General features: G+C 47.1%; 1 protein-coding gene across 1 annotated transcript; it reads left to right on the forward strand.

Moving 5' to 3' along the window:
• The first annotated feature begins 893 nt into the window (after window positions 1–893).
• On the forward strand, window positions 894–20,236 carry BTG4 (BTG anti-proliferation factor 4). Its single transcript, XM_081172762.1, has 5 exons — window positions 894–938; window positions 11,034–11,237; window positions 13,104–13,241; window positions 15,931–16,132; window positions 19,424–20,236. Exons 1-5 carry the CDS (start codon window positions 931–933, stop codon window positions 19,607–19,609), a joined length of 738 nt encoding a protein of 245 aa, XP_081028888.1. The 5' UTR covers window positions 894–930; the 3' UTR covers window positions 19,610–20,236.
• Window positions 20,237–21,231: the final 995 nt, after the last annotated feature.

Raw genomic sequence — 21,231 nt, forward strand, 5'->3', positions numbered from 1 at the left:
TCCTGCAGGGCAGCAGGCTGCTATCCGCAGCTTGGAGAGCCCTGCGGGGAAGTCCTGCAGGGCTCCCCAAGCTGCGAATGTCTGCCCCGCGCGAGGGGCGCTCTGCTTAAGAGCGCCCCTTGCGCGGGGCAGCATGCTGCTATCCGCAGCCTAGGCAGCCCTCCGGGAACTCTTCTGAAGGCTGGCGGGGGAGAAGGGCTTTTCTTCCCACCGCCAGCCTTCAGAACAGCCTTCTGAATGTTGGCGGTGGGGAGGAAAACCTTCCTCCCACCGCAAATCTTCAAAACAGGTCCGGGAACAGAGGAGAAGCGCTGCGCGCCTTCCCCTCTGTTCCCGGACCTGTCCTGAAGGCTTGCGGTGGGAGGAGGGCTTTCCTCCCCACCGCCAACATTCAGAATGCTGTTCTGAATGTTGGTGGTGGGGAGGAAAAACCCTCCTCCCACCGCAAGCCCCGGGAACAGAGGAGAAGCGCTGCGCGCCTTCTCCTCTGTTCCCGGACCTCCCACCACAAGCCTTCAGGACAGGTCTGGGAACAGAGGAGAAGGTGCGCTGCGCTTCCCCGCTGTCCCAGGAGATTTCCCTATGGGCTTTCGTCTTGCGAAGCAAGCCCATAGGGAAATTCGTCTTGCGAAGCCTCTAAAAATCGGAAAACCCTTTCGTCTTGCGGGTTTTTCGTTTAGCGAGGCATTCGTCTTGCGGGGTACCACTGTAAATAAATTAAAAGTTATTCATTCATTTGGATAGCTGTGACTCCATGGGAGGCAGGTGCTACTTGGTTCAAAATGAAAACTTGTGGCATCCTCGCCCCCTGAACACAATTCTCTGAAAAGCCCTTCCTGTCCCGTACACCCCCAACTTACCTCCAGGGTTGAATCAGTCTCTCACACTCTGCCTCATCTGCATCTACACACACATGAGGATTTTTCTTCCATGCAAAAGTAATGCACCTTTCAGGTTTCTGGAACATCTAAGGCCAGGCAGCAATAAGATTTCGACCAGGGGTCATTTCCATAGGGTGGTCAAGAGACCTCCAGATGCCTTTACCCCAAGAAGTCCCTGCAGAATTTGCAACCACCATCTTCAGAATGCATTTAGGAGAGCAATGTTTGCTCAAGATTAGGCCTGCAGTTGCTAGAGAACTGATGGACGACTTTTTCCCCCCTTTTGGCATGCCTGGGCTTGCCCAGAGAGCAGGGAGACCCATAATTTAATTCAAGTAGGAATGCATGGGCTGAGGTTGGGACCCCATCCAAAACCTTTGGATAAGGATGGAGACCTTCACTCGGATTCTACATAAGGTTGGCTGATGTTTAGAAAGAACACACATAGGGATGTCATGAGAATCCTGTATGGGAAACTGCAAAAAACCCACAAACTTCCAGAAGATCTGGAAGTGACTTCCTGGAGTTCTTCACTGAGTAACCTCCAAAGCCATGAGAAAAGAGATGCACAGTGTAAAAACATTATTTTCTTCAGCTTACCTCTACTCCACAGTTCAACTCAATACAGTCAAAACTTTGGTTTCCGAACGGCTTAGTTGCCAAACAAATCAGCTCCCAAATGCCGCAAACCCGGAAGTAAGTGTTCTGGTTTGCGAATGTTTTTCAGAAGCCAAACATCCAGCGTGGCTTCCACTTGAGTGCAGGAAGCTTCTGCAGCCAATTGGAAGCCGCGCCTTGGTTTTCGAACACTTTCGGGAGTCGAACAGACTCCTGGAACAGATTATGTTCGAGAACCAAGGTACCACTGTACAGCAGTGCAAGTTCTCTGGCCCTTCTGGAAGGCCTGTTTATTGATCAATCAGCCTGATTGGTTTTGGGGAGGTTAAGTGTTGATGCATCAAACTATTGTTACGCTACACTTTCCACTGCGTTTTCCTGAAACTTTTAACGCAGAAGGTCCAATCTTCAGGGGAAGCAGGTTTGCACTGCAAGAGCGCCAAATTTAATCACACAGCCCAAATTTGCCAGGTTGTGATTGAACGCTACCCGAAAACAGCACCAGTCTGGAAGTGCCTGACACCAGCTGCTTCTTGAGCATTCATTCTGATTCGTTTGTGGAAAGGTTAGAAACTGCTGCAGCAAAGCAAGTACTATCCCGCACTTCCCAGGGCATTTTCCGGTCACTTTCCTTAGGAGCAAATGTCTGACCTTATCTGGGAAGCAGGTTTGTTGTTGTGAAAGAACTCTCCATTAACACTCATGTCACTTGAAAATAAGTCCTTAGATGTATAAGGTAAGCAATAAATGTTGGAAATGTAAAGAAAAAGAAGGAACATTTTACCATATGTGGTGGGAATGTAAAAAGGTGAAAAACTTCTGGGAAATGATATATAATGAGATGAAAAAAATGTTGAAATATACATTTATTAAAAAACCAGAAGCATTTTTACTAGCCATTGTAGGAGATGATATAAATAGAAATGATTGTAAGCTGTTTTTATATGCAATGACGGCAGCAAGAATATTACTGGCACAAAAATGGAAGCAACAAGAATTACCGACAAAAGAAGGTTGGAGGATGAAATTGATGGACTATGCAGAATTAGATAAACTAATGGGAATAATTCGAAACTGGCGGGACCAGAGATTCACAGAAGATTGGCGTAAATTTACGGACTATTTGAAAAGAAATTGTGGTGATCAGATTACATTTGTAGGTTTGCAGGAAGTTTTGTGAGGGGAATAATTTGAATTATTGCACTATTGGACGAAAAGGAAGACGTTAGTTAAGATAATTAAAGGCAATATGAATTTAAGAAATGCAGAAGAAATCATAAAAATGGGGGATCACCAGAGGTGCTGATGGAAGTCCAAAAGATTGTATAAGATGTGAAATTTTGTGGAATGTATGATAATTAATATGTTTTAAAATGAATAAAAATTATATATATAAAAAGAAAATAAGTCCTTAGAGACTTAGCACATAGCCAACAACTATGCAAAGAGACAAGTGTCTAGATGAGAGAAGTTGAAAGACTGGTGCAAAAGAGGCTTAAGGGGTCAGCAGAGGGAGGAACCACCTGAACCATGTCATTGTACAAAAGTGCCCAAATAAATTGCAAATTAAACAAAAACTGCATTTGACATCCAGGGCAAGTAGTATGCCTTGTGGGCTACAAAGAACATGGTTAGCCCAAGGACACCAGAAGTGCATGCTGGATCAGGCCATTGGCCCATCGAGTCCAGCATCCTGTTCTCACAGTGGTCAACCAAATGTCCATAGAAAACCCAAAAGCAGGATCTGGACACAAGACCCCTCTCCCTTCCTAGGGTTCCCAGCACAGAAGCATTGCTGTCTGTGACTGTGGAAGCAAAGCATAGCTATTGACAGCCTTATCTCCCATGAATTGGTCTGATGCTCTTTTGGATTGGACAAAATGGAGCAGAGCTTGTTCTGCTAGCCAGTGGCGTAGCGTGGGTGGTGCAGGGGGGGGGGCGGCCGCACCGGGCGCAACATCTGGGGGTTAGGGTTAGGGGGCGCAAATCCATGGGTTAGGGGGCGCAAATTACTTGCCTTGCCCCGGGTGCTGACAACCCACGCTACGCCACTGCTGCTAGCAGTGCCTTGGTCTCACAATGGGAAGTTGGCAAGGAGGACCTGAGCACAATGACCCCCTCCCACTTGTGGTCCCCACTAACTAGGGCATTCAGAAGCATGCCTCCTTCAATTCAGGAGGAGGAGGAGGAGGAGGAGGAGGAGGAGGAGGAGGAGGAGGAGGAAGAAGAAGAAGAAGAAGAAGAAGAAGAAGAAGAAGAAGAAGAAGAGGAGGAGGAGGAGGAGGAGTTTGGATTTGATATTCCGCCTTTCACTCCCTTTAAGGAGTCTCAAAGCGACTAACATTCTCCTTTCGCTTCCTCCCCCACTTCCTCTGTGAGGTGAGTGGGGCTGAGAGACCTCAGAGAAGTGTGACTAGCCCAAGGTCACCCAGCAGCTGCATGTGGAGGAGCGGGGAAGCGAACCCAGTTCACCAGATTACAAGTCTATCGCTCTTAACCACTACACCACACTGGCTCAGCCCAGGAAGCACACAGCTATTGGGGGTGGTAGCCATTGAAAGCCTTGTCCTCCATGCCTCTCCGGATTCAAGGAATGCCCTGTGAGTCTCCAGCAGCACTGTGTGTCCTTCGTCACCAGGGAGACTCCGGACGGTTTATTTATGGCTTCACTAGCCAGCAGCCCAGGGTAGTTCTCCAAAGTGTAGAGCAGGAAAAGGTGAACCTGTTTCAGCAAACAGCTTGACGCGCTTCTGTGGGATACAAAATACATTTGATTATAGCTTCTTGCAATGACAGTCAGGCTTGGGCAAAAGCTCCTGACAGCTGAAGAAACTGTGCTGTCCTCAAACCTATGCTGTTCCCTCTCCTGTCTCCTCACCCGGAGATTGAAGAAGGAAATAAACACAGAGAAAATACCATCCTCAGGAGGTGGAGCTTTCGTAGTTCACTCTGCCCCTGACTTTTGTGTACTGAAATTTAGCTGTGTGGAAGAGACACCATTATACAGGATTTGCCAGCATTGGCAGGCAGACATGCAACAGGTGAAGCGTCCCTCCTGTTGCCCCTCCATTAGATTTCTCCCTTTTAACTTCTGTCTCCCCCACCAATGTTAAAACCCCTTAGGATCACCACTAATAAAAAAGTGACTCTCCGAAACAGCAGCAGAGTAGACTCATTGAAACTAACAGGCGTAATTAGCTCAGGGCCCTTTAATGGGGTTGTTTCCCTCGATCTAGACAGAACTACAGTGGTACCTCAGGTTACATACGTTTCAGGTTACATACGCTTCAGGTTACAGAGTCCGCTAACCCAGAAATAGTGCTTCAGGTTAAGACCTTTGCTTCAGGATGAGAACAGAAATTGTGCTCTGGCGGCACAGCTGCAGCAGGAGGCCCCATTAGCTAAAGTGGTGCTTCAGGTTAAGAACAGTTTCAGGTTAAGTGCGGACCTCCGGAACGAATTAAGTACTTAACCCGAGGTACCACTGTATTTGGAAAACAGATGCAAAAGAAGGGAAATTACCAAATGGTTTTTTTTTAACATGGTGTCCAATTTTGATTTAATTGATTACGGCGTGTTAAGCCTCCATTAGAATGCAAATCCACTTTTTTCTCAAACGCTAATAATTCTTCAAGTAGAAAAGATCTTCTTTGGGCCTCAAAAGAACCAATAACCAGGGTAAAAAAGGTTGAGATACAACCAAAGACATTATCTGATCACAATGCCATTTTGATGATAATAGCAGATAAATTCAACAGAGTAAACAATATTCAATTGATGTAAACGTGGCAAATTGATTTGAATGGTTATAGCAAAATATGCAGGAAAGTATGATAAGTAATATGAACAATGGAAGGAGAAGGGGGGAAGTCACTGGATATTTTAAAGTTTGTAAAATGTTTACAGTGGCACCTCGGGTTAAGTACTTAATTCGTTCTGGAGGTCCGTTCTTAACCTGAAACTGTTCTTAACCTGAAGCACCACTTTAGCTAATGGGGCCTCCTGTTGCAGCTGTGCCACCGGAGCACGATTTCTGTTCTCATCCTGAAGCAAAGTTCTTAACCCGAGGTAAAATTTCTGAGTTAGCAGAGTCTGTAACCTGAAGCGTATGTAACCTGAAGCAGTTGTAAACCGAGGTACCACTGTATTTTGAAATGTAGAAAAATGAAAACTCTCTCTCTCTCTCTCTCTCTCTCTCTCTATATATATATATATGAATGACATTAATTTCAATGGGTCTACTCATCACCAGCTTTCCAACACTGATGTTGCTGAAACTTACCAGAATAGGGCCAAGTAATGGTGAGACCAGGGCTGTGCTGACAGCAGTTGCTGCTGGTGCAGATGGGTCCTGGCAGGGCCAATGCCAGGGAGACCCACGCCAGGTGGTTCCAGAGGCAATGACATGCAGCGTCAACTCAGCCTAGTGCTGGGGCCAACCTCTTCTCTGCTGGGTTCTACAGACAGCAACACAGAGACCATGGCGGGGGAAGCCAACAGGCAGTGCACTTTTAAGTGGAGGATGGCCAAGCTGATGGGGCAGTGTTCCATTTGCCTTAATAGACACACGGATCGGTGGCACCAATCCGGCCCTGGGAGGCCAGCTATATCACATGGGCCACAACTCTTTGACTCCTCCAAAAGGAGACAAGGCCCTCCTGCCCCTTTAATAGATGTGCAGACAAGGAGATGTCAACAGGTGTGAATTGCATGGCCAGAGCTACAGCTGATGAAATAGCCTATCCTGCTCAAATATTAAAAGGACAGGAGCCCTGTCTCTTTCCCTCTTCTTGACCACTGTAACACATGCAAATGTCCAACTCGGGGCATCTTTCTACAGAAACATTGCTGTAGAAGGATTTCCATGGCTTTTTTTAATTGCCTCTGATCCTGTAAGCCTAATATGCATAATAATAATAATAATAATAATAATAATAATAATAATAATAATAATATTTATACCCCGCCCATCTGGCTAGGTTTCCCCAGCCACTCTGGGCGGCTTCCAACAAAGATTAAAAATACAATAAAACATCAGTCATTAAAAACTTCCCTAAACAGGGCTGCATTCAGATGTCGTCTAAATGTAAGGTAAAGGGACCCCTGACCATTAGGTCCAGTCGTGACTGACTCTGGGGTTGCAGCGCTCATCTCGCTTTATTGGCCGAGGGAGCCGGCGTACAGCTTCCGGGTCATGTGGCCAGCATGACTAAGCCGCTTCTGGCGAACCAGAGCAGCGCATGGAAACACCGTTTACCTCCCCGCCGGAGCGGTACCTATTGATCTACTTACACTTTGACGTGCTTTCGAACTGCTAGGTTGGCAGGAGCAGGGACCGAGCAGCGGGAGCTCACCCCGTCGCGGGGATTTGAACCGCCGAACTTCTGATCGGCAAGTCCTAGGCTCTGCGGTTTAACCCACAGTGCCACCTGTGTCCCTCGTCTAAACATCAGATAGTTGTTTATTTCTTTGACATCTGATGGTAGGGCGTTCCAGAGGGTGGGCACCACTACTGAAAAGGCCCTCTGCCTGGTTCCCTGTAACTTGGCTTCTCGCAGTGAGGGAACCGCCAGAAGGCCCTTGGCACTGGATCTCAGTGTCCAGGCAGAGTGATAGGGGTGGAGACGCTCCTTTAGGTATACTGAATGTTGAATAGTGGGTAGACATAGCAGACGGCACAGTGATTTCTCCAAAGCTGCTCTTTATTTGTAAGCTGGACAGAACTGAACAGCAAACAGCTCAGCCGGCCTGCTTTTATAGGCAGCCGGCTGTCAACATTGTAGCAACAACAACCCAGGGTTTTCCGCCTAAAATAACTGACGTGGACCTGAGTGAAAACTACATACACAATACTCCTGGTGGCCAGGGTGAGAACTTCAATACATAACACCCCTCCCCACCGAGATAAGGCGTTAGTTACAATCGTAATGGTTTCCTTATATACAGCACTACACGTAATGGTTCAATTGGGCACAAAGCATATTGGTTACATTTCACATATTTCCATTAGACCAACAGTGTTACATGTCCAACAACATAGTCCTTTAAATACGGTCTACTGGCCTTGTGGATTTCCTGGGCGGAGAGTTCAACAGCTTCTGAGGCCACGGCCTCCTCAGTGGCTTTCTGCAGCGTGAGGACTGGCTTGGCGAGGAGATGCCATTGCAGACGGATGTCCCGGACCCCGCAGACAATTTGATCCATCAGGGCATCATCTAAGTCTCGGAACTCGCAGTGCATTGCAGCCTGTCGGAGGGCGGTGGTGTAGTTGTTGATTGACTCCCCCTCTGCCTGGTTCCGGTGGTAGAACGCATGGCGAGCAGCAATCTTGGACGGCTTTGGCGCGTAGTGGTTGCGGAGCTTCTCTTTAATTGTGTCCCAAGGTGCTGCCTGGACTGCTAGAGGCGCAACCAATGCTCGGACCGTCGCGAACACTTCGGGGCCACAAAGGCTGAGGAGAGGCCCCGCTTCTGCTCTACAGACCCTCTTGTCAGCTCATTTGCTTGGAGGAAGGAGCCAAACCGAGCGAGGTAGGAGTCCCATGATTCAGAGGCTGGGGCAAATGGCGGTAGAGGCACAAGTGAAGCCATTGTTCCCATGCCGACGTGGAGGCGATGGATGGAACACAGTGCTCTAGCCAGAACGGTCAGCTCTGAATTGGTTCTGCTCCGTGATTTTGCTCAGTGTTTCAGCTCCGTGATTCAGCTCATCTCAGAGGGTGGCCGCATCTGGCTGTGCTCTGTTGTCCATCGATCCCTCCTTCATCGCCAGTGTTGAATAGTGGGTAGACATAGCAGACGACACAGTGATTTCTCCAAAGCTGCTCTTTATTTGTAAGCTGGACAGAACTGAACCGCATACAGCTCAGCCGGCCTGCTTTTATAGGCAGCCGGCTGTCAACATTGTAGCAACAACAACCCAGGGTTTTCCGCCTAAAATAACTGACGTGGACCTGAGTGAAAACTACATACACAATACTCCTGGTGGCCAGGGTGAGAACTTCAGTACATAACACTGAATGAAAGGAGCATCTGAAGAAGGCTGAGATCCTAGGGCTTGGGTTTTATTACAGTCAAGTGGTATAGTGTATAAATCTTATGGGTTAAATAAAAAGAAGGAAAATTTAAAAAGTTCCCTTGAACACAGTGGGGGTGACTTGTCAGAGGGACCCACCGGTTAGGTGAGGCTCTTTGCAGGTATATTTCTGCAACATGCCATTGACACAGTTATAGAGCATTGCTGGTAGATTTATACTGGACCATCTGCACACATCACCCTGCTTTATTTTGTGTTCTGTGATGCTTCCCTGTTATTACTGCATTATTGCCATCCAGAGGGGCACTCCTGAGCTGCAAAAATGGGAGTGGAAGGGGGATCTGGAACATTTGCCTTATGAAAAGGTACAGGATTTCAGCAGGAAGTTGCAGCACATGCACTAATAGCAAAAATTAAAAGGTAGTATGTCCTCCCTGAAACTCATCCAAGTGCAAACAGTGAGATCATGAGCAGAAAGCAGAATATAAAATCTCTGGAGAGGCCGTGAACACGCAGAAGCTGAGGCTGGAAGCTTTTCCCAATGCTGATATAGCCATACCAGGAAGAACATTGCCTGTTTAATTTCTGCATGTCAGGTTGCTGTTAAACTTACAGGAACATGATCAGTAGGTGGGGGGGGCAGAATCCTAAAAACTGCAATCCAGTGTGCACTTACTTGGGAGCAAGTCCTCCTGGATTCAGCCGGGCTTGCTTCTGAGTAAATGCACACAATATGATTGGGTTGCATGTGGGGAAATAATTCTGCTTCCTCACTGCCTTCAAGCCTCTCAAGAGAGAGGGTTTTGAGGTATCAGGACCTGAGATGGAGATTTCTTCAGAAACAGGCCCTATCCTTGCTTTATGTGCACACACCTCCTTTGAAAGCCAACCTTAGCTACTCTAAATCCTGCTTATAAAAGCCAGAAGGAAGGTAGCAGTAGTTGTTTAGCTAGCAAAAGAGCTGCAGGTGGTTAAGAGGGTTAGCTGTAAGAGCAAAAAGGAAAAGCACTACAGCTATTGAACTGGCCTCAAAGTTTAATAGCTTCTCCCCTTCTTTCTTACTGGAGTCTCTTTCCTCTGAGAGTGAAGTTGGTGAGTATTGAGGCTTGCAATAGAATTACATTTGGCCAGAGCAGGACAGTGCTTAAAGCAGAGCTTTGCAAACTGTGTGTTGCGACGCATTAGTGTGTTGGCTGCAGGGGGTAGGTGTGTTGAGTGAATGCTCCCCACGCTCCTCCTGGGGCTGGAAAGGGGTTAGTTTGGGGTCCAGTTTGGTAATAAATCTGAATTTCCATGTCACAAAATGATGCATGCTGAAAAAGTGTATCCCCAATATGAAAGGTTTGGCTTAAAGTGTCAGACTAGCACCTGTGAGAGGAAGGTTCAAACCCCTGCTTAGCTGTGAAAGTCCCTGGGTGACCTTGGGCATGTCACCGCAACTCAGGGTTGTTGTGAGAATTAATGAGGGCAGGGACACCTATGCATGCTGCCTTGAGCTTCTTGGAGTGAAAGGTGGGATAAAGGCTTAGGACCCTCGTACCTACGGGACCACCTCTCCCGGCATGCCCCACAGAGGACCTTAATGTCCATAAATAGCAATAGTGGTCCTGGGCCCTAAGGAAGTTAGATTAGCTTCAACCAGAGCCAGGGCCTTTTCAACACTGGCTCCAGCCTGGTGGAACACTCTGTCTCATGAGACCAGGGCCCTGTGGGATCTGATCTCTTTCTGCAGGGCCTGTAAGACAGAGTTGTTCCTCCTGGGCTTTGGCTTGGAGCCAGTTTGATTCCCTCCCCCTCTTTCTTTTTCCTTTCTCCTCCTGTGATGAGACTGCATTTTAATGTTTTAATGTTTCAATATTTTAATGTTGTATTTTAATCTTGTTTTTAAGTTGTATTCATTCAACTTGTTTTTATTATTGCTTGTTAGCTGCCCTGAGCCTGGCCTTGGCTGGGGAGGGCAGGGTATAAAAATTATTATTATTGTTAATATATAAATAATGATGAATCAATACTAAATATAGCTAGAGGTTTGACTGTTCTCCTCTGACAGCATCTGTTCCTGAAGGTTTTATTTTGTGTGTTACTCTTTCCCATTCACCCAGGGTTGAAGTACTGTTACTATGTATAATGATCACATTAGAGTGAGGAGTAAACCATTACCCACGTCTCCCAGGAAAGAGAATTGGCCCACTATACAAAATGGCTGTGAAAGTGTCTAAATTTAATGGGGTGTGGCACTGTGTGGGAGAAAACGGGATTGCAAGCAAAGTGGGAAACACTTGCATTGTATAAACACTTGCATTGTATATTGTATGAACTTGTAGCAGGGCCAGCGCACCCATTTTTCAGTGGAAGAAGCCACAACCTGGTTGGTTGGTGAAAGGGCTTCTTCAAAAAGGTGGAAGCCTCGCATGATGGCAAGGAAATAATGACTATTGGCAAGGATACCCTTAAATGTGTCATCAGAACTCACTTCTCCCACATTTCCTTTTTCTCCAGCTGTACTTTCAATCCAGAGGCTTATCTAGACATGAAGGATGAAATAGCTGCCACGGTCTTCTTCATCACACGCTTAGTGAAGAAGCACAACGTGCTGACTAAGCAGCAAATGGAGAAGTTTGCGTCCAAGTTGATGGCAGCTATGTTTGAGATGTACAAGAGCCACTGGTACCCAGACAAGCCTTCAAAAGGGCAAGCCTTTAGGTGAGTAGCCCCTATGCGACCTTCAAGCATCCCTTGCCTAGCTCTTGTGCAAAATGGGGGGGCTTGCATGTCTCCAGTGGTGGCTGGTGCTCATTGTGATTGGTAGGGCAGAAGGCAGGGAGCCCAACAGTAGGTGGCGCTAGAGCCCATGACAAGCAGAGCCCCTAATTTCAGGTTTTGTCCCCATCCTCCCTCTCTCTGCTAAGTCTTGCAAGGGCAATGCTGAGACTCAGGGAGAAGGAAGCTGACAAGCAGTGCCATTCCCTGGATGAGCTGTAAGTGAGAAGGCAAGCATGTGGGGGCTGGCTGAGGGAAACTGAGATTGGTGGGTCCTGTCTTCCCTAATGGTCCTGTCTGCCCTACCAGCCTACGTAATTTCTCCAGGGCTTCATAACTCCAGCAGCGTCTTTGAAGTATGGCTTTTGCACTCTCTGTGTGTTGCTTAGGGGTTCTCTCTGAGATGGTGTTCAACTGAAACACAATACCTGGGGTGCTTCCAGACAACCTGCTGAGCATTCATTCAAATTTGTGAACCGACCTGAGATCTATGGATGTAGAGCAGTATACAAGTTTAATAAATAAGAATAGGAATAAACAATTTGTTTGAGGGGAAGTTAGATGACATCACACCAAGCAAATATTATCCCACACTTCTGACTGCATTTCCCCCAACAATTTCTTTATGGGGAATAAACCCCCTGATCTTTTAGGGGAGGTGGGTTTGTTGTGCAAGACCTCCAAATCAGCTATAACTGCACAACCTGAATTTGCCAGTATGTGATTGAATACTGCCCGAAGATTGTACGGTTAGGGTGTGTGTGTGTGTGTGTGTATATATATATATATATATATAGAGAGAGAGAGAGAGAGAGAGAGAGAGTGTGAGTCAAAACATCCTGAAATTTTCACACTTAGACATGCAACACCTCAAATGTGAAATTCCGCCTCTAAACCTTTGTATTGGACTTTGATGATATTTGATGCCTGCCAGGTGTCAAGAGAGAGGAAGTCTTACAAGCTGTCAAATATGAAATGTTGGGCTGTCAAATGCAGGTGCCAAATCACAAACCCAAGCACCTGGTGTCAAGTAACTGAATATTCAGGGATGTGTCAACTTGTTTGCACTGAAATTTTCAACAAAGAATGCCTAGGTGTATATTATTCTGACTTTACAACAGCCCTAGCAGTATTGCTATTTATAATTTATGTGCTGCTCAATGCTGAAATTGTCTTCCAAGCCGTTTACAGGTATAAAAACCAATCACACAAGCATTAAAATACAAAGATCCATAAATGCACAGTAAAATAACCCCATGAAAACATCATAGTAATTAAGACTTGGGTTCAGAGACTCAGGGGATGCGTGTGTAAACAGGTGTGTCTTTGAAAGCCCACGGCATGCCCATACAGATGAGGCACCTTGTATTTCAGCAGGGTGTGCATCCTGTAACACGGATGCCACCATGAAAGAGATCACCTCTATGCCATCACAAGCAGATAATCATTAGCATTTTATGTACTGAATTGGTGCCATCCTGCTTTTGTCTGGTGTATGAGCTGGGAGCATATAAGCCTTGGGTCATGGCTGTCTTTTGCACCCAAAAAGTTGTGCCATCTTCTCCCCCATGTAAAATATGCACAGCAGGTGCCAAGGGATGGGCGTGCAGCCTGTTCCCGTTGCATAATGGGAATCATGAGCCACTGCGTCCTTCCCTAGTTCAGGTGGGGCTAATTTGGGCTGAGGGTGGATTGCACAGCACTTGTGTCCCCAGTGCTAAGTTGATATTATTGTAGTGTGTGGACTATAGAAGAGGAGGTACGATGGGCCATCCAGGATACCTCTTCTATTCTCTTCTGCTTGTCCAGGTGTATAAGGATAAACCAGTTCAACCCAAGAGACCCTCTGCTGGAGCGGGCATGTTTGGAGAGCAACGTGGACTTCAGCAGCCTTGGATTACCAAAGGAGATGACCATTTGGGTCGACCCATTTGATGTATGCTGCAGGTGAGCTCTTGGTGTGTTTGAAGGGCCTTACTAAAAAGAACTGATGGAGCGGGACATCTTTGGATAAGAAAATTGCCTTCTGTCCATTGCCCACTCCTTCTCAGTACCTTGGCAAAAGGTTCCCCAGAGTTTCAGACAGAATCTGTTGGTGCTGAGGATTGCACCTGGGACCTTCTGCACGTAGAGCAGATGTTCTATCACTGAGCGATAGTCTGGCCAACTGCTAAGCCTTGAGCGCAGGACTGTGCGATGTGTCACAAAGCAAAGAAGGCGGTGGAATGTACCATATTTTTCGCTCCATAAGACACACCTGACCATAAGAAGCACCTAGTTTTTAGAGGGGGAATGCAAGAATTTTTTTTTTAAGGGAGCGCTGAGCAGAGCCTGTATCCATCCCAGGCTCTGCTCAGCGCTCCCTTTCATGAGCCGTGTGGAGCGTGTGTGCGACGCTTGCAGGATTTTCCCTAGGAGGGAAAAGCCCCCAAGAGCCGCACACACGCTCCACGCGGCTCGTGAAAGGGAGTGCGGCTCTTGCAGGCTTTTCCGGGAGGTAGGGGAAGGGACTGAGGGGCTGCCCTCTGTCCCTTCCCCCACCTCCCGCAAAAGCCCCCAGGAGCTGCACACCCTTTAAAGAGCGTGCGGCTCTTGCAGGCTTTTCTACGAGGTGGGGAAATTCCCGCAAAAGCCCCCAAGAGTGCTTTTTCCCGAGGAGGCAGAAGGGACTGACACAGGGAAAAGCCCCCATGGAGGCTTTTCCTGCCTGCCTCCCGCCTGCATTCGCTCCATAAGACGCACACACATTTCCCCTTACTTTTTAGGAGGGGAAAAGTGCGTCTTACGGAGCGAAAAATACGGTAGTCCCTGCTCAACGCATCTGGGGTTCTGTGTGTTTGTCTTTCGTACTTGCTGGCTGACAGAGTCCTTGGCTCTCCTCTTTGGCACAGCTGTTTCCTCCTTGCATTAAACTCTACTTTTGCAGAGAGGGGGGAAATGTGATATAGGGGAGTGGCAGACCCTGGCACTTCAAATTTCATTGGTGCCCTGGGCGACGCTAAAATCCAGCAGCCCTCCCACCTCTCGCTTTCCATTGGATTCATAGTTGTGGGGCCCCAAAAGCTCCATGCCCAGTGGATTCTGAAGGCTGATGCAGCAACATTGCTAAGCACTGCCTCAGCACTGATGATGGAACACTGTCCCTTGGTATGCCAGGGGTGTCAGGTTAGATGAGGGGGCTTAAGAGAGCCTGTAGGACAACAAAGGGGAATGGATGGAGTGGGAAGCTTAGAAGAAATAGCCGGGGTGGCTGCTGTAACCCAGCACCAAGAGCCTGCTGAGGCAGTTGCCTCATTCTACCTCAAGGAAGAGATAGCCCTACTTATAGGGCTATTGTAAGGATCACTACTAGATAGAAAACAAGTAAACTGAAGTACTTTGTGTTGGAAGTGGAGCTGCAACTTGGCTTGCTTAGATGGGTCTACAGGAGGTTAAGACAGATGGAGTGGGAGACCTCCATATTCCTAGACTGTCTCTGTCCTTGGATCTCTGTACAGTGGCATAGGACAGGTTGCTGGTGCCCAGGGTGGGGAAAGGGTAGCCCGGCGGTGCTGGGCCGTCGCCAAGGAAGCTGCCTCTGCAGCTCCCTCGCACGCCAGAGCCCAGCAGAGGAGTGGCACGGTGCTATTACCATTGCACTCCTTGGTGGGTGCTGGTGGGGCCTGCCCCCTCTTTTTTGGACGACCCAAGGACGGGGCACACACAGGCTTCCCTTCACTGGCCGTGAGAAGGAGGTGGGGTGAGGGATCCTGTTGTGGGGGCACCTCATTGCACCCTCTCAAAATCATAAACCCAGAGCCATGGCCCCTTTGCGCCCCCCCCACCTCTGCTGATGTATCCCTTGAAATCAAAGTGATGTGTGTAAAATTGCATCCTCTTTCATGTATGCCTACCTTCTCACACTTTTATCTGGGTCTCTTCTGAGAACAGAGGTCAAGTGTGGCTTCCTTGTTTCTCCAGCTTGTTAGTTAGCTAGGACTATGGAACTGATTCTTATCAAGAATGCACTCCCCTTAAAGAGCATAAGCTTTCTTATTTTATACCAGTTCTCAGTCTAAATCCCTTCCAATTTAGCCCCATAGGCTAACACTTTGAATGCTCTGGCTGCCAGTCAATGCTAGGACTCCACCTTTAGTATTGATGTAGCCTGCAATTGGGGACGCGGGTGGCACTGTGGGTTTACCACAGAGCCTAGGACTTGCTGATCAGAAGGTTGGTGGTTCGAATCCCCGTGACGGGGTGAGCTCCCGTTGCTCGGTCCCTGCTCCTGCCAACCTAGCAGTTCGAAAGCACGTCAAAGTGCAAGTAGATAAATAGGTACCACTCCAGCAGGAAGGTAAACGGCATTTCCGTGCGCTGCTCTGGTTTGCCAGAAGTGGCTTAGACATGCTGGCCACATGACCCGGAAGCTGTACGCCGGCTCCGTCGGCCAATAAAGCGAGATGAGCGCCGCAACCCAGAGTCGGTCACGACTGGACCTAATGGTCAGGGGTCCCTTTTCCTTTTTTTAGCCTGCAATTAGAGCCATCCCATGCAAACTTGGACTGGATGAATCCCATAAGGAAGATGTTTTGGCTTCTCTGCCTAGAACTGCTTGGTGAGCCTTGACCTTCTCTCTGTCCTTCTCTATGTCTAGATATGGGGAGAATAACCAGCCTTTTACAGTGGCTCACTTTGAAGAGGACAAAAAGGACCACGATGTCCCTCAGCAAATCAGGCAGGCTGTGGATAAGGCAGAGGCCCTGGACTGCCCCTCCAGCATCTGCTCTGATGAGGAGGGCGCCACTGTCGAGCCCCAAAACATCCCCACCGTGAGCAACCCAAACAGCGTCTACCAGGTGAGAGAGCAGCTCGCCATGGATGAGTAGTGAGTAGCTTTCGTCTGCTTTCTCTCAATGCTTTTGCTGCTAGGACTGACTGGGGCATGGCGGAATATAATGATAATAATAATTTTATTATTTATACCCCACCCATCTGGCTGGGTTTCCTGGCGTGCCTGTCTAGGGGGAACCTCCATCCTGCAAGCTTAATTAGTCTCAGCTCCTTGTTTATTTCTTTTTTAGAGCAGGATTTCCCAAGTTAGTTGCCTTTGGACTACAATTCCCATCATTCCTGACCACTGGTCCTGCTAGCTTGGGATGATGGGAGCTGTAGTCCAACAACAGCTGGAACACTGATTTAGAGTGTGTGTGCCCTGCTCTTCTGCTAAAAAGGCCTTCAGAGTGACAACGTACAATTGAAACAAGACAATCCCTGCCTGCAGGGTGACATTCTAAAATAAAATAAAACATGGCAAGCAAGGAGAGGGGGAAAATCAAACTCTGACACCAATTCTTAAGCAGTTGTTATCATAACGACCAGCTCGGGGTTTTTTTCCTGGTGAAGCTGGTCCTTCAAGCTGATGGAATGAGCTTTTCATCTCTCCCAATATGGTGGTGTGATGGACTAGCTGCCCCCAGGTGATGGAGGGGAGAGAGGAGGCCTGATGGACCTGTCACAGCAGAGCTGATGGAATATCCTCAGCTTCCCATCTCTTCCACTGTCAGCCTCATTTGGCCTGTGAGGCTATTTCCCTAAATAATAATAATAATAATAATAATAATAATAATAATAATAATAATTTATTATTTATACCCCGCCCATCTGGCTGGGTTTCCCCAGCCACTCTGGGCAGCTTCCAAAAGAATATTAAAATACTATGATACATCAAACATTAAAAGCTTCCCTAAACAGGGCTGCCTTCAGATGTCTTCTAAAAGTCTGGTAGTTGTTGTTCTCTTTGACATCTGGTGGGAGGGCGTTCCACAGGGAGGGCGCCACTACCGAGAAGGCCCTCTGCCTGGTTCCCTGTAACTTGGCTTCTCGCAGTGAGGGAACCACCAGAAGGCCCTCGGTGCTGGACCTCAGTGTCCGGGTAGAACGATGGAGGTGGAGACGCTCCTTCAGGTATACTGGACCGAGGCCATTTAGGGCTTTAAAGGTCAGCACCAACACTTTGAATTGTGCTCGGAAACGTACTGGGAGCCAATGTAGCTCTTTCAAGACCGGTGTTATATGGTCTCGGCGGCCGCTCCCAGTCACCAGTCTGGCTGCTGCATTCTGGATTAGTTGTAGTTTCCGGGTCACCTTCAAAGGTAGCCCCACGTAGAGCGCATTGCAGTAGTTTCCCTGCCTGCAAGCCATATCCACTTACCACCACGTGCGACATCAGGGGTAGAGGGCGGGTAAAGATGCAACTGCAAAGGAACAGCTGGGAGCTGAAAGGGTCCTTACGGTAGTTCCTTGGCATGTGCCAGCAGTGAATGCCCTTTGAAATAATCCTGACCCGCAAGCAGATGCTGTTTCTTGGCAGACACCTTTGTTGGGGAAATGTGCCTTTTAAGGTGCTGTTTGGGTTCTTTCCAACCAAGTTCCGCTCAGAGTAGACCTGCTGGAAGTAATGCACCTAAATCAGCTGCACCCATTAATTTTGGTGAGCAGAGCTTGCAAGGATACACCCATTTGAATTCAAAGGGTACCTGGAGAGAGAGAAGGCTGGGCTTGCTGTCAGCTGATTAGCATGGGCAGTGAGCCCCTTTCAAGACAAGCTGTTCTGCTCACCTGTAGGCCAGTTCTTGATCCAGACCTTAGGCTGAAAAAGGTTTCCCATCCCTGCCCTACAGTTTTAAAGAATATATATATGGAAGGGAACAAACCTGTTAAACTCATATTAAAGGGGGAATAGCAGGGAAGCGGCCAGAATGAGACCATTTTAAAATATAGATGTTCCTGGAACCAATGGGCTCTTAGAATGGTTTCCATACGAAACTCTTATACCGAATCAGGCCCTTGGCCCATCTAGCTCAGTAATGCCTACACTGACTGGTAGCTGCTCTCCAGGGTTTCAGACAGAAGTGTCTCAGGGCTACCTAGAGATGGCAGGGATTAAACCTAGGACTTTTCGCATGCAAACCAAGTTAGCAAAGTAACTTAAACAACACAGGTGAAATCCAGAGATGAAAGAAATCCCGATAACAATTTATTGAGGAAAACTGCATTAAACATATGTTTTGTCTTTCTTAGTTCAGGCCTTGTACATATCAGGGAGACACTAAACAAAACATACAGAGGAAACTACCTTGGAACTACACAGCCAATCAGATCATGGTCTGTGTCACTAACTATCTTGCCATCCACCTTGGTTGCTAAGGAACACACCCACCCTTTCCCCCTCTTGGGTAGTTAACCTAACCCTAACAGAATTAACCCTCAAGGTTCAAATTGAATGATCCAAGCTGTTGTTTGCTATGGCCCACAAATGATGATGATGATGATTAAACAAGATGGTTCTTGCAGGGGACTAACATACAGTGGTACCTCTGGTTACAAACTTAATTTGTTCCGGAGGTCCGTTCTTAATCTAAAACCGTGCACGATTTCTGTTCTCATCCCGAGGTAAAGTTCTCAACCCAAGGTACTACTTCCAGGTTAGCGGAGTCTGTAACCCAAAGTGTTTGTAACCCAAGGTGTTTGTAACCCGAGGTACCACTGTATAAGGGAAGGAGGATGAGAATAGAGGAAGAAAACAAACAAGTGTGGGCACCATTTCTTAATGCTACAAAGTTCTTAGGATAACCAGCTTGAACGGAAAGTGTTTGGGAAGAGCTGGTCTCTGCAGAGCTGATGACCAGGTTCCCATCTAGCAGCCTGGGGAAGGAGGTTGTTGATGGAAAAGAAATTATGTCTGGCAAAAGAGCTTAAGACTGCTGCAGAAATGGGATAAAATGAGACAAGGATAGTCTTGTGTTTAATAACTTGCCCAGTTGTCATGTCACTAGGTCAAGAAATTCAATCCTACTACAGCAGGCACCCCCAAACTCGCCCGCCAAGTTTTGGGACTACAATTCCCATCATCCCTGACCACTGGTCCTGTTAGCTAGGGATGATGGGAGTTGTAGTCCAAAAACATCTGGAGGGCTGAGTTTGGGGATGCCTGCTGTAGTAGGATTGAATTTCTTGATTCAGTTGAACTTCACAGTAAGGCTGGATTGAGTTGCTGTGCTATTTCAGACTATACACAAGCACAAAATATACCTTCTCTCTCCAAAACCCCTCCCCACTCCTGGTCCTCCCTCTTGATTTAATCTCAGTGCCATGAGCCATTTCAGCTATGGTCCCAGTATCCTCGGCGAAAGCTTCATGTACCTGATGGATCCCACCAGCATCCCACCAGTACATGCTGCCTTCAGTGCAAGGGCTACAAAGTCTGTCGGCCGTCATCCACCTTCACTGGTCCACGAGTAGACAGATACCACTGGGTCAACGCCAATCGATAATGATGGACAGCACCTCCCCACTAAGGCACTGGGGAAGAATAACTCTTTGGACAATATGTGGGAGGAAGCTGGAAGCTATACCAGGATGTTCAAATAAAGGTCTTCTTTCGAAGCATTTATTTCAACTCTTGCCTGTCACTGTTGCCAGCTACTTCTTTTCTTACTTCGTTTGTGTTTGTAAAACCTTTTAAACTGATACACCTGAAGGCTAAAGATAACTTTTAATTGAATGCTTTTAATGTATTTTTATGGCAAGACTGAAAATGGAACTGCCTAATGACAACTTTGTGGAAATCTTAAAAAGGAAATTAATTACTAATAAAATGTGCTTGTTTTATTAAAAAAAAAACCCCAAACACCTGCTTTTGTTTTTGATTTGCTTAGGTTGGCTCAAGACCAAGAGTGGATGAATCTGTCAATTTTGGTTTCTCATTCCCTGCCCCCCACTCTTTTTAAGTTCCAGCTTTCCATGTTTCCAAGCTGGTGTGTAGTTATTATTACTTTTTAAAGGCCTCATGATAATTCATTAGCATTTTAAAGCAAATTTCCTTAATATGCATGTGTTTTTATGCAATGTTGATTCTGATACTTCTGCAAGGCAATTTCCCCTAAAACAATGCATTTTATGTATAGTTTACAGTACAGTGGAACCTTGGTTTCTGAACGTCTCGGAAGTCGAACATTTCAACTTCCGAATGCCGAAAACCTGGAAGCAACTGCTTTGGTTTTCGAACCATTTTCGGAAGCCAAACATGCCATGTGGCTTCAGTTTTGAGTTTCCCTATTGTACTGAGGCTTCCGCTTTCAGATTTTGGTTTTCGAACATTTTGGAAGTCTTCTGGAATGGATTACGTTTGAAAACTGTACGTGCATTTTTGTAGACATAACTTGGCCAGAGAATGGCATTGCACTGCAGTCCTGCAGATAGCCTGGGCCTAAGCTGTATATGCTTTGTAAAGCTCAGATTATTTCTGTTGGCCCTTGATGTTTACACAGATCCCTTGTGAAACAGAAGTTTGTGTACTCATATATACGCAGTGCTTTTTTTGTTTGTTTGTTAAAAAGAATGAGGTGCTAGTACTCATATCTTCATAAAAGTGCTGTGGAGGCTGGGACAAAATGGCTGCCATTGGCAGCAAAAAAAAATTAGACGTGATGGTGTACCATACTGGTGATTACCACCACCAGAAAAACACTGCGTAGACCCCTGTCTCTAGTTGATGCAGGGGGGCGCAGGGGGGAAATGACCAGAGGGGTTGGTTCCCACAGCACTCTCTCAAGAATCCAAATGTGCCCACAAGTCTAAAAAGGTTGGTGACTCCTGCTGCGTGGGGAACACGTACAGAATCTTGCTTCTTGACTCAGCAGCAAAATTTCTTGGCCTGGCACCACAGCTGCCCATAACTGTACTCTTGAGGCTATTAACATGAGAAATGCTTTCTTGGAAAGTGCCCATCCCTTGCCAAGTTAAAAGGCCGATGTAAATCGTTCCTCCCAGGCAGGGAATATAAACACGGCTTACTCTCAGCGAGAAGGAAAGCTTTATCTGTTTGTTGGCTTGGTATGAATTCTGCTGTTGTGGCACAATGCTAGATATGTTTACTTGATTTGAAATAGATGTT

This window comes from Podarcis bocagei, assembly GCF_964188305.1.
Source record: "Podarcis bocagei genome assembly, chromosome: 15".
NCBI classification, from domain to species: domain Eukaryota; kingdom Metazoa; phylum Chordata; class Lepidosauria; order Squamata; family Lacertidae; genus Podarcis; species Podarcis bocagei.